The sequence below is a fragment of the Tachysurus fulvidraco genome, chromosome 26, assembly GCF_022655615.1.
Source record: "Tachysurus fulvidraco isolate hzauxx_2018 chromosome 26, HZAU_PFXX_2.0, whole genome shotgun sequence".
Taxonomy (NCBI): domain Eukaryota; kingdom Metazoa; phylum Chordata; class Actinopteri; order Siluriformes; family Bagridae; genus Tachysurus; species Tachysurus fulvidraco.
In genome coordinates, this window is record NC_062543.1 from 9,686,253 (window position 1) to 9,700,455 (window position 14,203).

At 39.6% G+C, this 14,203-nt stretch overlaps 1 protein-coding gene across 9 annotated transcripts in view; it reads left to right on the forward strand.

Moving 5' to 3' along the window:
- Positions 1-14,203, forward strand: part of mcc (MCC regulator of WNT signaling pathway) — a 94,655-nt gene that overhangs the window by 13,472 nt on the left and 66,980 nt on the right. For 8 of the 9 annotated variants that reach the window (XR_003443969.2, XM_027168010.2, XM_027168011.2 and 5 more), the window contains exon 2: positions 6,729-6,868. Coding sequence is in view for 8 of the 9 variants with exons in the window: in XM_027168010.2 (XP_027023811.2) it covers positions 6,729-6,868 (140 nt within the window). In the remaining variant the exon portion in view is untranslated. The remainder of the gene's footprint in view (positions 1-6,728; positions 6,869-14,203) is intronic. The other variant, XM_027168012.2, reaches the window with a different exon arrangement.

Genomic DNA, 14,203 nt, shown 5'->3' on the forward strand with positions numbered 1-14,203 from the left:
TCAAAGTGCATATATCATATCTTATACACATTGTATGAGATAACTTTAGACTGTGGAAATGTGACTATGACCAATTGCTTTAAACCATTCATTATAATGAATCGGCTCAAATGAGTCGTTAGGTCGCAAATCAGACTTTAGCGGACGTGTTGTGTGGGAATCCTGGCTGTTAGGACATTGCGAAAGATTTGTCAACACATACAAAACACTTCATAACTGGATAGATTTTTTCTTTTTGCGTTTATTTAAAATTGTCAGCTGCATGTGCAGAATGCTTGTCACAAGGTTGTAAGAGAAGATAAGGCAATTTTTTTTTTTTGACTGCAATTCACACCCAGCGGTAATTCAGCAAAAATATTCTCCGAATGCACCACGTGAAACATGGATTTGGTCTTCATGCTCGTTCTCGTAGCCGACTTCACTCACAAAAACCAATTACAGATCAAATAAGGCTTTGGCGGGACAAAAAATTGTTTTGGTGACCACCAAAAAAAATTTCAATGTAGGAAAAACCCTGAATATGAATAGGGCTGAACAACGACATTCCAGAGATGAGAGTAGTGGAAAACATGCTTTTAATTAAGTAAGTGGTTAAGGTGGCTGAACTGAGGTGAAAACAAGTTTTACGGAGGTGGTGGTGCAGTTACAGGGGGTGTTGAGCTGGAATTAGGCAATGCGTTTTCAAGAAGTGTTCTCATGCTATCCTATAGTGGGATCTGGGACCGTCTATGCACCAGGTAGTTAGCTGTTGCACCTCCTCTCTGTATGCTGACTCGTCGTTCTTGCTGATGAGACCCACCACAGTTGTGTCATCAGTGAACTTGATGATATAGTTCGATCTGTGCATTGCTGCACAGTCATGAGTCAGCAGAGTGAACAGCAGTGGACTGAGCACACAGCCCCGAGGAACTCCAGTGCTCAGTGTGGTGGTGCTGGAGATACTGTTCACGATCCGGACTGACTGAGGTCTCCCAGTCAGGAAGTCCAGGATCCAGTTGCAGAGGGAGGTGTTTAGTCCCAGCATGCTCAGCTTCCCAATCAGGTGCTGAGGGATGATTGTGTTGAATGCTGAACTAAACTCTATGAACAACATTCGTATACAAGTGTCTTTATTGTCCAGGTGGGTGAGGGCTGTGGCAGTGGCATCGTCTGTGAAGCAGTTTAGATGATCCGCGAACTGTAGAGGGATTAGTGAGGGTGGTAGCATGGTCTTGATGTGCCTCATGACGAGCTTCTCGAAGCACTTCATAACAATGGATGTGAGTGCGACAGGATGATGGTAATTGAGGCAGGACACTGTAGAATTCTTTGGGATGGTGACAATGTTAAAGATGTCAGAAAAGACATCTGCTAGCTGTTCTGCACATTCTCTGAGCACCCTGCCAGGAATGTTGTCTGGTCCAGCAGCCTTCCGTGGGCTAACTATGCATAGAGTTCTCCTCATGTCGGCCGTGGATAGACAGAGTACCTGGTCGTTGGGGGGAAATCATTAAATTCAGACTGCTTCTACAAACATTTGTGAAAGATTGTGTCACTCTCAGGAACTCAATGAATTCAGGCATGGTACCATGAGAGGTTGCCACCTATAAGCCCAATCATGAAAATGATGCAAAGTATCAGATGCAGTGGTGTAAAGCATGCCACTTATGGACTGTAGAGAAGTGGGGATGTTTTCTGGAGTGACAAATCACAATTCTCTGTCTGGCAATACAATGGATGAGTCTGGAAATGGCGGTTGCCAGGTTAAGGGTACTTGGCTGACCTCATTGTGCCAAGTGTAAAGTTTGGTGGAGGGGGATTATGGTGGTGGGTTGTTTTTCAGGGGTTGGGAAGAGATGTCTAGAACTCGATTCAAAGTTTTATTTATTTTTTGTTCTAGATTTTAATGTTAGAACAGTGTTGTTAAATAAATATATTCTATTCATGAAGTATATACAAGTATAAAATATATTCTACTCCCGCCGGACCAAGGCAATTAAATTTCAACATTTCTATCAACGAAGATTTGCGTCATAGCCTGTGACATACGTTTTGGCGTGGCGCGGTGCCAGGCAGGTGGCTGTTGCAAACTAACCATGAATCCCAAAGGGAAAAAGAGAAAGATAGCTGATGAGAACAGAGGATTCAAGCAAGAATGGACCGAATCATTTGCTTTCATTGCCAATGCAGAAGGATTACCTGCATGTTTGCTTTGTAATGAGACGTTGTCAAATAACAAAAAGAGTAATTTGGAAAGAGATTTCCAGGGAAGGCATGCTAAATTTGCAGCCGACCACCCAGTTGGGAGTGAGAGAAAAAGTTAGATTGCAGTACTTCTGGAGAAATTAGAGGACTGCAAAGATAGATTGCATCTCCAAACTCCACTACTGCTGCAAGTTTTGTTGCAACCCGAGAGATAATAAAGAGAGGAAAACTGTTCACAGATGGTAATTACATGAAGGATTCATTCATCAAAATGAGTGCCTATTTTCAGACTTCAAAAACAAAACTGAGATAATACAGAAAATTAAAGAAAAATCAAATAAAAATGACACCAAAAATCAGTTTTCTTTATTGTATTTCTATAATTTCATCAATGCAACAAAACATAATACATTAATATTGTAATGGAAGTTAAACTTAAAGCACGAAATACCGTACAGAAGAGTAGTCATGTGGTGTGTCATTCTCTTTAGGATGCGCTGCAGGGAAAATAAACATTTAATCATGAATGCTCTTTATGTATTTGTAGCCTATCATTTTGATAGTAGGCTAATATAGTGTTGTGGAAGTTCTGAGGTTCCAGAGATTTAAAGAATAAAGTTTAACACTGGTAGACACGAGCAAGAGTAAAAAAGGTTACACAATTTATTGTGCTCAGCTGTGAAGCAGGACCCAACACTCCACATGTAGCATGAGAGATGAAGGGGCCAAGATCATTGATTACATCAAGGTTTTATAAACAGAACCCAAGAAGAACAGAACATATGTAAAAGCAAAACAACATCAATCATTGGCTCAACATTACCTCATGCATCTCCTGATCAAGCTAATCTGACCAGGCCAAGGTCTTCTAGAGACCTATAGGACATTGTTTATGGACAACTCGTCCCCAGTCCCTACTGCCCTTGTCATAATCTTAACAAAACCTACTGATGATGATGTCAGTCTCTGGTTATGACGCACACAGGGTACAAGCATAGAAGAACAAAGCCTTATGAACATCTTAAGATTAGAAATTTCCACCACAATATCCCCCCTTTTGTCACTGGGACAATACACAAAATTTCAATAATCATTAATCTGTAACTAAATCTAGGCTCTAAATAATACATGATATTACTAATAATCAACTACTTGATCCACAGTATTATTAATCATTTGCTTAATCAGTATCACTTAATCAGTTATGAATATATTCTCCTATGGTTTAGGCTTTTTCATGAACGCTTTATGAAGTACATGAACTTCAGTGGACAATACGCTGTTTTTGTGGGGACAGAACCTAAACAGAAATGCAGTTAAAGGCAAAGCATTAAACTCGATGTCTCATTGTAACTTTTATACAAGTCAAAAGTCTCTACTGTCCATATTCATCTTTGTCTGTTTCTGGATCAGTCTGGCCAAATTCAGTGAAATAGTCATCGTCTCTGGTTATGACGCACACAGGGTGCAAGCATAGAAGAACAAAGCCTTATCTTAAGATTAGAAATTTCCACCACAATAACTAATATACACTTACAGCCTGTGTTGCCTTCATATAAGGCTTAAATAAGGTTTTTAATTTTTTTTGCAGCTCCAGACAGATTTGTTTTTTTGGTCCAATATGGCTCTTTGAACATTTTGGGTTGCCGGCCCCTGTTCTAGAGGAATAGTCAAAAATTCCCATAAACACACTTCTAAAGCTTGTGGAAAGCTTAACAAACAGTAAGAGATTATGGACTGTAATGTCATGATTTTCACTGAAACATAAGGGCGACATACTATACCAGACAATGCTATCAAGCTAGAGGAATGCCACACACTCTGGGCAGACAGAACAACAAACGAATCCGGTAAGACCAGAGGCGAAGGATTGTGCATTTATATTAACAAAGCCTGGTGTACAAACTCGCACCCATCATCATTAAGTGCTTTGAGTGACTGGTCCTGGCACAATTAAAGAATTGCCTTCCACTCACATTGGACCCACATCAGTTTGCCTACCTGAGCAATAGGAGCAAAGATGATAGAGTCTCCTCAGCGCTGCACTTTGTGCTCACACATCTGGACAATAATAACACATATGCATAAATGCCGTTTGTCGACTTTAGCTCAGCATTTCATACCGCCATCCCTTTCAAGCTAATCACCAAACTTGAGGATCTAGATATCAATCCCTCCCTCTGTCACTGGATTATGGTCTTTCTGACCAATAGACCGCAGCATGTCAGGTCAGCCCACATCCACTTTGCCACCATCACCCTTAAATTCAATTTATTTGTATTGCGCTCTTAACAATTCCCATTGTCTCAAAGCAGCTTTACAGAAGTATGAATGAATGTATACAATTAAAGTTTAAAATTAATTTAACAAATATTAACTTACAATTTAAAATACTATATATCTATCCCTATCCCTAATGAGCAAGCCGGAGGCAAAAGCGGCAAGGAAAAACTGATGATATGAGGAAGAAACCTTGAGGGGAACCAGGCTCAGAAGGGAACCCATCCTCATTTGGGTGGCACTGGACAGTAAATAATGTAAACGTAAATAATGTCCTTTCTGAAACAGTTTATAATAGTGCAACCGAGCACCTGAGGAACTAATGGGTCATTGCAAAGTCTGAGTTTAGCACAGACCTGATTGCTGATAAAGACCAGACCATACAGCTGACATACAACATTGGTTCAAAGAAGGCCTGACAGTCTCTGGGCAGCTCCATCCACAACAATACCATGAGACTGGCTGACCACGCAGATCAATCCCTGGCAGTATGACCAACGAGACTCCAACCAGGGGTAGAAAATCAGGGTTGACGAAGTAGCTTCTTAAGAAGAGACGTTTAGGCTAGAAACATGGAACCCCAGGACCTCGGGAGTTGCATATATTGCTTGGGAGTGGCATATATGACAGGTGTACCACAGAGCTGTGTGCTGAGCTAATTCCTCTATTCCCTCTTCACTCACAACTGCAGGCCTGTGCATAGATCTTATTCCATAATCAAGTTTGCTGACAACACCAGAGTGATTGGCCTCATCACCACAAATGATGAGACAGCCAACAGGGAAGATGTACAGCATCTGGCCGCATGGTCTGCCAACAACATCCTGCTCCTTAACACCAGCAAAACAAAGGAGTTCATCATGGACTTATGGATGGAGAGAAGAGGCAGGCCCCCTTCCACATCAACAAGCTGCCAGTTCAACGTGTCTCCAGCTTCAAGTTCCTGGGGATCCACTTATCAGTGGACTTGTCATGGACCACCAACAGCTCCAGCCTGGTCAAGAAAGCTCATTAGCACCTGATCTTCCTGAGGACACTGAAGAGACATCACCTGTCTTCAACCATCCTTGTGAACCTTTATTGCTGTGTAATTAAGAGCATCCTGATCAACCGTGTCACAGTCTGGTATGGGAACTGTACAGACACAGAACGCAAAGCACTGCATTGGGTTGTGAAAACTGCCCAGCGCATGACAGGAACTATATTTCCAGCTATAGCATATTCATCTGTATATTATCCTGTTTATACTGTATTTAATGTAATGATACTGTAAATATTGTACATCTTGCACTTTTTAATTTCATAATTGAAATCCATCAGTGGATGAAATGGATGCCTCCAAATAGGAGAACAAGCTCCCCAGGACAGATTTGTTTCTAGAATGGTCAGGTGTTGAGGTGAAAAATGCTCTGCATTTAAAAACTACTCTGTATTAGAGGAGTATAAGCAAAGATGAGCCACAAGTTCACAAATACATGATGTTTGGAGCAGAATGAATTCAGAAGTCTACAGAAATATTCTGAAATATTATTTAAACCAGCACAGATATTACATCTTCCAGAGCATGATAAAATACAATGGAAGAGTTGTTCAGGAATTGCTCTTCTCTATGTTTGTACTTAAAGAGATGCAAGGAGATGGAGATTTAATTTCCTTTGGTTCAGGAGGAATCCCAGCAGAATCTTTACGCTCTGTGGCCAACAATAGAGCTTCCTAGAGTGGAAACAGAATGGATCTGGGACTATGAAAGAGAGAGACTCTGAAAGCTGTATAATTGACCAGATCGACACTGTTAGAACAACCATAACCAAAAGTGGTGACACTAATTCACCAACATTCACAGGTGCCTGACATGCTCTCCTGGTCTATACCAACAACACTAACCTAAATTTCAGAAAACTTGCATGTCTCCTCCATGCAGATCACGGTTTCATTATTTTTTCAAAAATACTTAATAAATCCATTCTGAAATTCATGTTCAAATCTATTACTAGTTTTCCTCCCCACCAGACACCAACAATTTCCGTCTGGGTTTCCAACTCTCAGACTAATATATTAAAATGTAAATATTTATTTAACCCTAATGAGCAAGCCATTAAGTTTAGCACATATGGAGAAGGCACTACAACACATCATACCCTTCATGGTCTGACTACAATCTATGTTTAACTGTATGATGTTGTATTTAACCTTTGTTATTTCTATCCATTATTATTGTTTGATTAGTGTGTACAAATAAATTGTTAAAATGTATTTGTGTGCAGTGTGAGCAGTCTCATTTCCTGCAGGATCATGAGGAGGTGCAGGAGCACTCATTGCAATATGAGGAGAGGATAGCTGAGCTCCACAGCATAATTGCTGAACTCAACAGGAGGATTGGCCTACTGCAGTGCACCACAAACAGGTCTGCTCTCCTTAAAAGAACACTTCAGCATTTAACTTCACTTTTTTATGTACTAAACTGGTAGTGTGTATGCAGTAACCATACAAAATGGACTTAGCACATGCCACATTTTGGGACCCATGGCTCTGGAGGAACTGGCACACATTCAGGGCTATCTGCTGTGGAAAAAAAATTGTTAGACTTTGAGAAAAGAAGTGTGATATAAAAAAATACTGTCTTCTGAAAAGAAGAGTATTTTGTCAATATTAAAGGACAATACTGTTAATGGATTTTGCTATATTTATGTTATTAATAATGGTATCTAACATATATTCTAGCATATCATTATGTGGATACATCAATCTGTCCAACAAGAGTACTGCATTTAATACAAAGCTGTCAAGTCAAGATTTAGTCAGAATCGTGTGTACCTAAAAGAAAAAATATGTAAACATTGCGTACATGAGAAAACTGACCAATGAAATCACCCATTACATGATACAAACAATGGTATAAAGATCAGCACTCACCAAAACCTACATAACTCGAAGCAAAAAAACAAAATATACAGCCATAACACTAAATTTGCTTTTACCTTTGGTGTTTCAGGATTACAAATCATATTCCAATACAAAACTTCACTTGTTTCATTAATAATCCCATGTCTGTATCGCTTGAAAATATTTTTATTCACTGGCTCTTATATTCTGTGTCTAGGATCAGCTTACAAAACAAAAGCAATTGGCAATCAGCCTTCATACACTATGTTTCTGCCTTAATATTGGATTTTGCTACAAATGACTCAAATTTGGGGCTTCCATTCAAGTCTGTTGGCTGAAACCTTTCCATAGGTGGGTCAAGCATCCACATCAGCCAAGGGAATCTCAGGTAAAGAGTGTTTGGAAAAACAACAACATTTAAATCCAATTCCAGTCATCTACAGAATTTAATCACGTATTTTGCTTTCGTAATATTGAAAACAGTTGGAAAAGAAAGTTGTGTATATGACATGAAAAGAGCTGGATGGTATGGTGCAGAGATTCCAAAACAAACAAACAAACGTTTTATAGTTTTAATAGCTGAGAAAACTCAGATACAGAAACTGTGCCTACATTCCTCTACAAAAACCTCTCTATAATATGGCTGAAACACAATAGATAAATAAATCTTAACAGTTAATGGCGAGTAATGATTGAGTTTTTAGACTGTTTAAATCAGGGGTGTCCAAACTACGGCCCGCGGGCCAGTTTTTATTGGCCCGCAGCAAATTCTGAAAATATAATTGAATATGGCCCGCACATGGCGCTTGAGCTCAACTCTGTTGCACTTCTCAGTTTCAACACTAGATCGAGCCAGTCACAGAAAAGGTGCTTCTCCACTATACAAAATTAAGCAAAGAAAAATATTAACAAAACAAAATTACACTAAACAAAATTAAGCAAAGAAAAATATTTACCACGAGTCACCAGAAATGGCAGCACCGAAGAAACGCAAGATAGCAAGTGAGTGTAGAAGATTTCAAACACGGTGGGAAAATGAATATTTCTTTAAAGAAATCAACGGAAAGTGTGTGTGTTTGATTTGCAATGAAGATGTTGCCATGATGAAAGAGTATAATGTCCGTCGGCACTATGAGACCAAGCATCAGAGCTACGCATCGTACACAGGTGCCGAACGAGCACAGAAATTCAAGCAAATGGCAGCTAGCCTGCAAGCTCAACAACAGTTTTTTTTTTTTCGTGCTAACAAAATACAGGAAAACGCCACAACAGCAAGCTATGAAGTCGCACAACTTATTGTCCAGCGTGGCAAACCGTTCTCAGAATGGTGATTTCATAAAGCAGTGCCTCATCAAAGTCACAGAAGTAATGTGCCCGGAAAAAGTGCAGGATTTCAACAACGTGAGCTTATCCAGAAATACAGTGGTGAGGAGAATCGAGGACTTGTCAGCTAACCTGAAACTTCAGCTGAGAGAGAAAGCTGGTTCTTTTGATTTTTACTCGATAGCATGCGATGAGAGCACAGACGCCACAGACACCGCACAGCTTTTAATTTTTTTGCGGGGAGTCGATGATAATTTTTGCTGTACGGAGGAGCTGCTTGATATGATGAGCCTAAAAGGCACAACGATGGGTGGAAATATTTTTGACGCTGTGTCAGAGGCAGTTGAAAAGATGGGGCTTAAATGGGACAAGCTCTGTGGGGTAACAACGGATGGAGCTCCGGCCATGACGGGTAAGCGCAAAGGAATGGCATCCATGGTGTGCGTCAAGGTAAAAGAGAGCGGAGGTGAGGCTGTTAGGATGCACTGTATAATCCACCAAGAAGCACTGTGTGCCAAGACTGTCCAGCTGGGCGATGTGATGAACACTGTTGTAAAAACTGTCAACATAATTCGAGCTAGAGGACTGTACCACAGGGAATTTCAAGCTTTATCTGACGTGGATGCTGAATACGGGGATGTACTCTACCACTCTGATGTGCACTGGCTCAGCCGCGGCTCTTTGCTGCAGCGGTTTTATTCGCTGAGATCAGAAATCGACAAGTTTTTGAAAGAGAAGGGCCGACCTCTTCATAAACTGAGTGACCCTCTGTGGCTGGCAGACCTGGCATTTTTAGTTGATCTCACTCATCATCTGAATACACTGAACAAGAACCTACAAGGCAAAGAACAGCTGGTGTCACACCTGTATGCACACATGAAAGCCTTCTGTGTAAAGCTCCGCCTGTTTGAGACACAACTACGAAGCTTTAATGCTGCACACTTCCCTGCGCTGTCTGAAATCAAGTCTGCTTTTCCAAAGGCAGACCTTTCTGCTAAAAAGGAGAAATATGCTTTTGTAATTACATCTCTTGTGACAGAATTCAACCAGCGTTTTCAAGATTTTTCTGTCATTGAAAAACAAATCAAGCTGTTCTCGACCCCCTTCCTGGTGGATGCAGAAGAAGTGGAGGAGAGTCTGCAGTTAGAACTGATTGAAATGCAATGTGATGATTCTCTGAAGAGTCAACATCAGCTTCTCTCCCTCCCTGAATTCTATCAGACTTTGGATTGTGCCAAGTTTCCTCTGATGAGACGCCACGCAAAAAGAATGATGAGCCTGGTCGGCTCAACATACATATGTGAACAAACATTTTCTCTGTTAAATCAGAACAAAAGCAGACTGAGATCCAGAATGACTATCTCTGGCCATCTCTGTGAAGTCCTTCGTGTCTCAACCACCAAACTTTCTCCTGACATCCCAGCCATCCTTCAATCCAAAGGACAGCATCACTGCTCCCACTGAGAGCAATGTTCTTCACATTGTAGGTGAGTTAGAAATACACACAGTAATCATGTGTCAATATGTCACCTCTTTTGTGTGGCCCGGGCCTTTGCTTATTTTTCTGTATTTGGTCCTCACCAAAAAAACTTTGGACACCCCTGGTTTAAATGAATTCAAAGAGATATATCTAAAATTTTACAGTTTTGTCATGTGGAAGGTTTTCCACATTTTCCATCTTCTCTTACACTGCCTGGTAAAATATATAATATATAATTTTAACACTCATGCCATCTCATGTGTTACCTTTATTTTGGTGCCAGAATTATTCAAATGTTACAGTAGTTTTTGAGATATATAATATTTTATGTTTAGTACTGTATGTTGTTTTCAATGAAGAGGCTCAAAATAGGCTCGGGGTGGAAGTGCCTTATTTATGTGACCCAAGTCGTAAAACTACTGTCAAATAAGCTCTCAGTCTCAGTGGTTTAGTGGTTTAAAGAATCAACAAAACCGAGCTGGTCCATGGAGCACCTCCTGAACTCAGTCTCAGCATACCCTTTCAAGATTATTTAATCCCACCAAGTAGAAATCCCCTTAACGCTCTGCCACTCGTATTTTTTAAATTACGGTGAATTGCTCTTTTTATATGTTTCTCTCCCATATGTGTACAAGGTGAAAGGGGAAGGCACAATCATGAACTGAAAAGTCTCAGAAAACAAGATTAATGGGTCATTGCAAACTCGGAGTTCAGTACAGACCTGATTGCTGATAAAGACCAGATCATACAGCTGACAACATTGGTTCAAAGAAGGCATGACAGTCTCTGGGCAGCTCCATCCACAACAATCCATGAGACACTAGCTGACCATGCAGATCAATCCCTGGCAGGGAGACCACCAGGCAAAGAAAGCATCAGGATTGACAAAGTAGCTCTGTAAGAAGAGACGATCAGGCTAGGAACTCTGAACACACACACACACACACACACACACACACACACACACACACATTATATATATATTAATATATATATATACACATATATCTTGACACAGAGAGAGAGAGAGAGAGAGAGAGAGAGAGAGAATAAAATATGATGATTGTAATCAGGTGATAGACAATGTACATTATGTGCAAATTGCCGACAGGGATGTCCACATGTCCGGCAAGGCTAGCTATGACACCATAACTAAAAGGCTAGAGCCAGAAGGTGACCCAAACATGCGGGCTTCCTGGGATGTAAAGCCACTCCAGAGTCTGCAAACCTGATCGACTTGCGAGGTTGGTAAGCTGACAGCATCCACACATCCCAGTTCACCAAACACTCTATGCCCATGAACCTTCCAGATCTGCTCCTTTACCTAAGAAAAGCTATTCATAAAAAGCTATACTAAACAAATGTGTTTGTAGCCTTGACTTAAACTACACTGAGACTGTGTCTGAGTCCCGAACACCAATTGGAAGTCTGTTCCATAATTGTAGGGCTCTGTAAGAAAAAGCTCTGCCCCCTGCTAGTGTTCTGCATCATGAAATGAGATCATATTTCTTATCTTAGCAATATTTCTGAGATGAAAGAATTATTTATGTAAGCTTCAAATGAGAGACCGGTATCAATACTCACACCAAGGTCTTTTACTGCTGCACATGATAATAGAAATAGAAAGACCATCCTGAGTTACTCTTAATCAGAAAACTTAATTCAGCTGCCTGTGGACCTAGTAAAAGCACTTCTGTCATGTCAGAGTTAAGCAGGAGGAAGTTAGTAAGCATCCACTGTCTGATGTCCTTCACACAATCTTCAATCTTATTAAGATGGTGACTCATACTGTACAGTATCTGACTTAGCTGAAACATTTAGCTGTGTGTCATCAGCATAACAGTGGAAGCCAATACCATGTTTACAAATAATTGCACCAAGGGGTAGCATGTATAGGGTTAAAAGTAATGGGCATAAAACAGAACCTTGCGGAACACCGAACATTAAATTAGTTTGTTTAGCGTAGTCACCATTTAAATCTACGAACTGATATCGATCCATCAGATAAGACCTGATTCAGAAGAGGGCTGCCCATTTAACAGCAACAACATGTTCTAGCCTATCAAGTAGAATAGCATGGTCAATGGTATCAAAAGCTACACTAAGATCAAGTAACACCAGCAAAGAGACACAACCCTGATCAGAGGCAACCAGTGCTGCCTCTGTGCTATGATGAGGCCTAAATCCTGACTGATACATTTCATGAATATTATTCCTATGTAAGTATGAGCATATCTGCTGAGCTACAACCTTTTCTAGGATCTTGGAGATAAGGGGGAGGTTTGATATTGGCCTACGGTTGAACAGGTTTTTTAATAAAAGATTCGATAACCGCTAGCTTCAAAGATTTTGGCACATAGCCAGTGCTAAGAGAAGAATTTATTATCTTTAGAATGGGTTGGATAGCTACTGGTAGTATCTGTTTAAAGAAACATGTGGGTAAGGGATCCAGTATACAGGTTGATAATTTTGAATAAGAAATCGGTGAAAATAGGTCAGTTTCTTGAAGGGGATTAAAACAGTCTAAATACTGATTAAAAACGGAACTATTATATACAGCATTATGTATCAATTTGCTTGGTATTAAATTAATATTCTGAATTTTCTGCCTGACGTTATACATTTTTTTTTAAAGTCATTACTTTTTTGACAGTGTTTTTATTCCTAGTTAATTTTGCTACAGTATTACACAAAAATTTGGGATTATTTTTGTTCAAAATAGTATATCTTCAAATAGGCTAGAGAAGTACATGATCTAGCAGCACTAAAAGATTTTATGTAGCTATGAAGGTTTTCTTTCCATGCTAATCGTAATACTGATAATTTAGTTTGATCCCATTTACGTTCTAATTTCCTTGCTGTTTTAAAGTTTGTGTTGTCGTTGTACCAGGGTGTACCAAGGGTACCAAGTTTTTTCTCTCTAATTACTTTCCTTTTAAATGGAGCTACAATATCTAGGGAAACACTGACTCTAAATAGTCAGTCAACTGTTCAAGTTCTGTGGGGTCAGATGATGATCCAATCATGGATGATAATTCTGGGAGACTGTTGGTAAATCTCTCTGCATTAGTAGATGTAAATGTACATTTAACACGGTGATGTGGCAAATTGCAAATATTGTGTCCGAAGCGCAATTGAATTGACATGAGATAATGGTCAGAGAGAGCCATTTTGCCTCAGTCAGAAGAATATTTTCTATATTTAATCCGAGGGTTAGAACATGATCAGGAGTGTGACCTCCATTATGAATGGGTCCTATTACATTCTGGTTAACTCCTACTGTTATGATTGACATGATGTGCTATCAGAATTATCATTTTTACAAAATAGGTCAGCAGTTTTAGTCTCATTTAGACACTAAATAGATGTTTTATTTTTGACAGATAGGGATGGATTAGAGGAAGTTCTCTATTTAGCCTGAATGCTAGCCATACCACAATTTTACCAGCAATTGTCCAAGGTAAAGTTAATTAAAATAAAACTCCACCACAGCATCCTGTGGCTCTAGAGAAGTTAATTATGTGCACTGATACAGTGGTACTAGATTGTTGGTATAATAAATACTGTACACAAAGTGTCTTTTATACCAAACACTCATTAAATAATGTTGCTAGCTATATTTTAAATATTTCTCATAAAATCTTAAATGGTCTAAATTTGAGATGCTTCCCAATGATGTCTACATAATTAATTTATTAGATTAGTTCTGATTTTTAGTTGCCAGTGGAATGCAACATGGATGGCAATGTGGAATGTCCTGAAACAGAAAGGAACCACTGAACACAAATTGCAATACATAAGAATCATAGGATACAAAAAACAGTAATTAATGACATCCGCTACAACTTCTACTGGGCAGGGGTGTATGTTGTCACAGTTCACTGTTTGGAGGAGATTTTAAGAGTGAAATATAGAGGAGTATACAATATGTAAAGCACTCATTAGCAGTAGTTCATTAGTCAAGATTCAAGAATCTTCCAGTATATTGTCCTTTCAACGATATATAGCTGATGCAATACACAGTGAAATTAAATGTTTCTCCAGGATCATGGT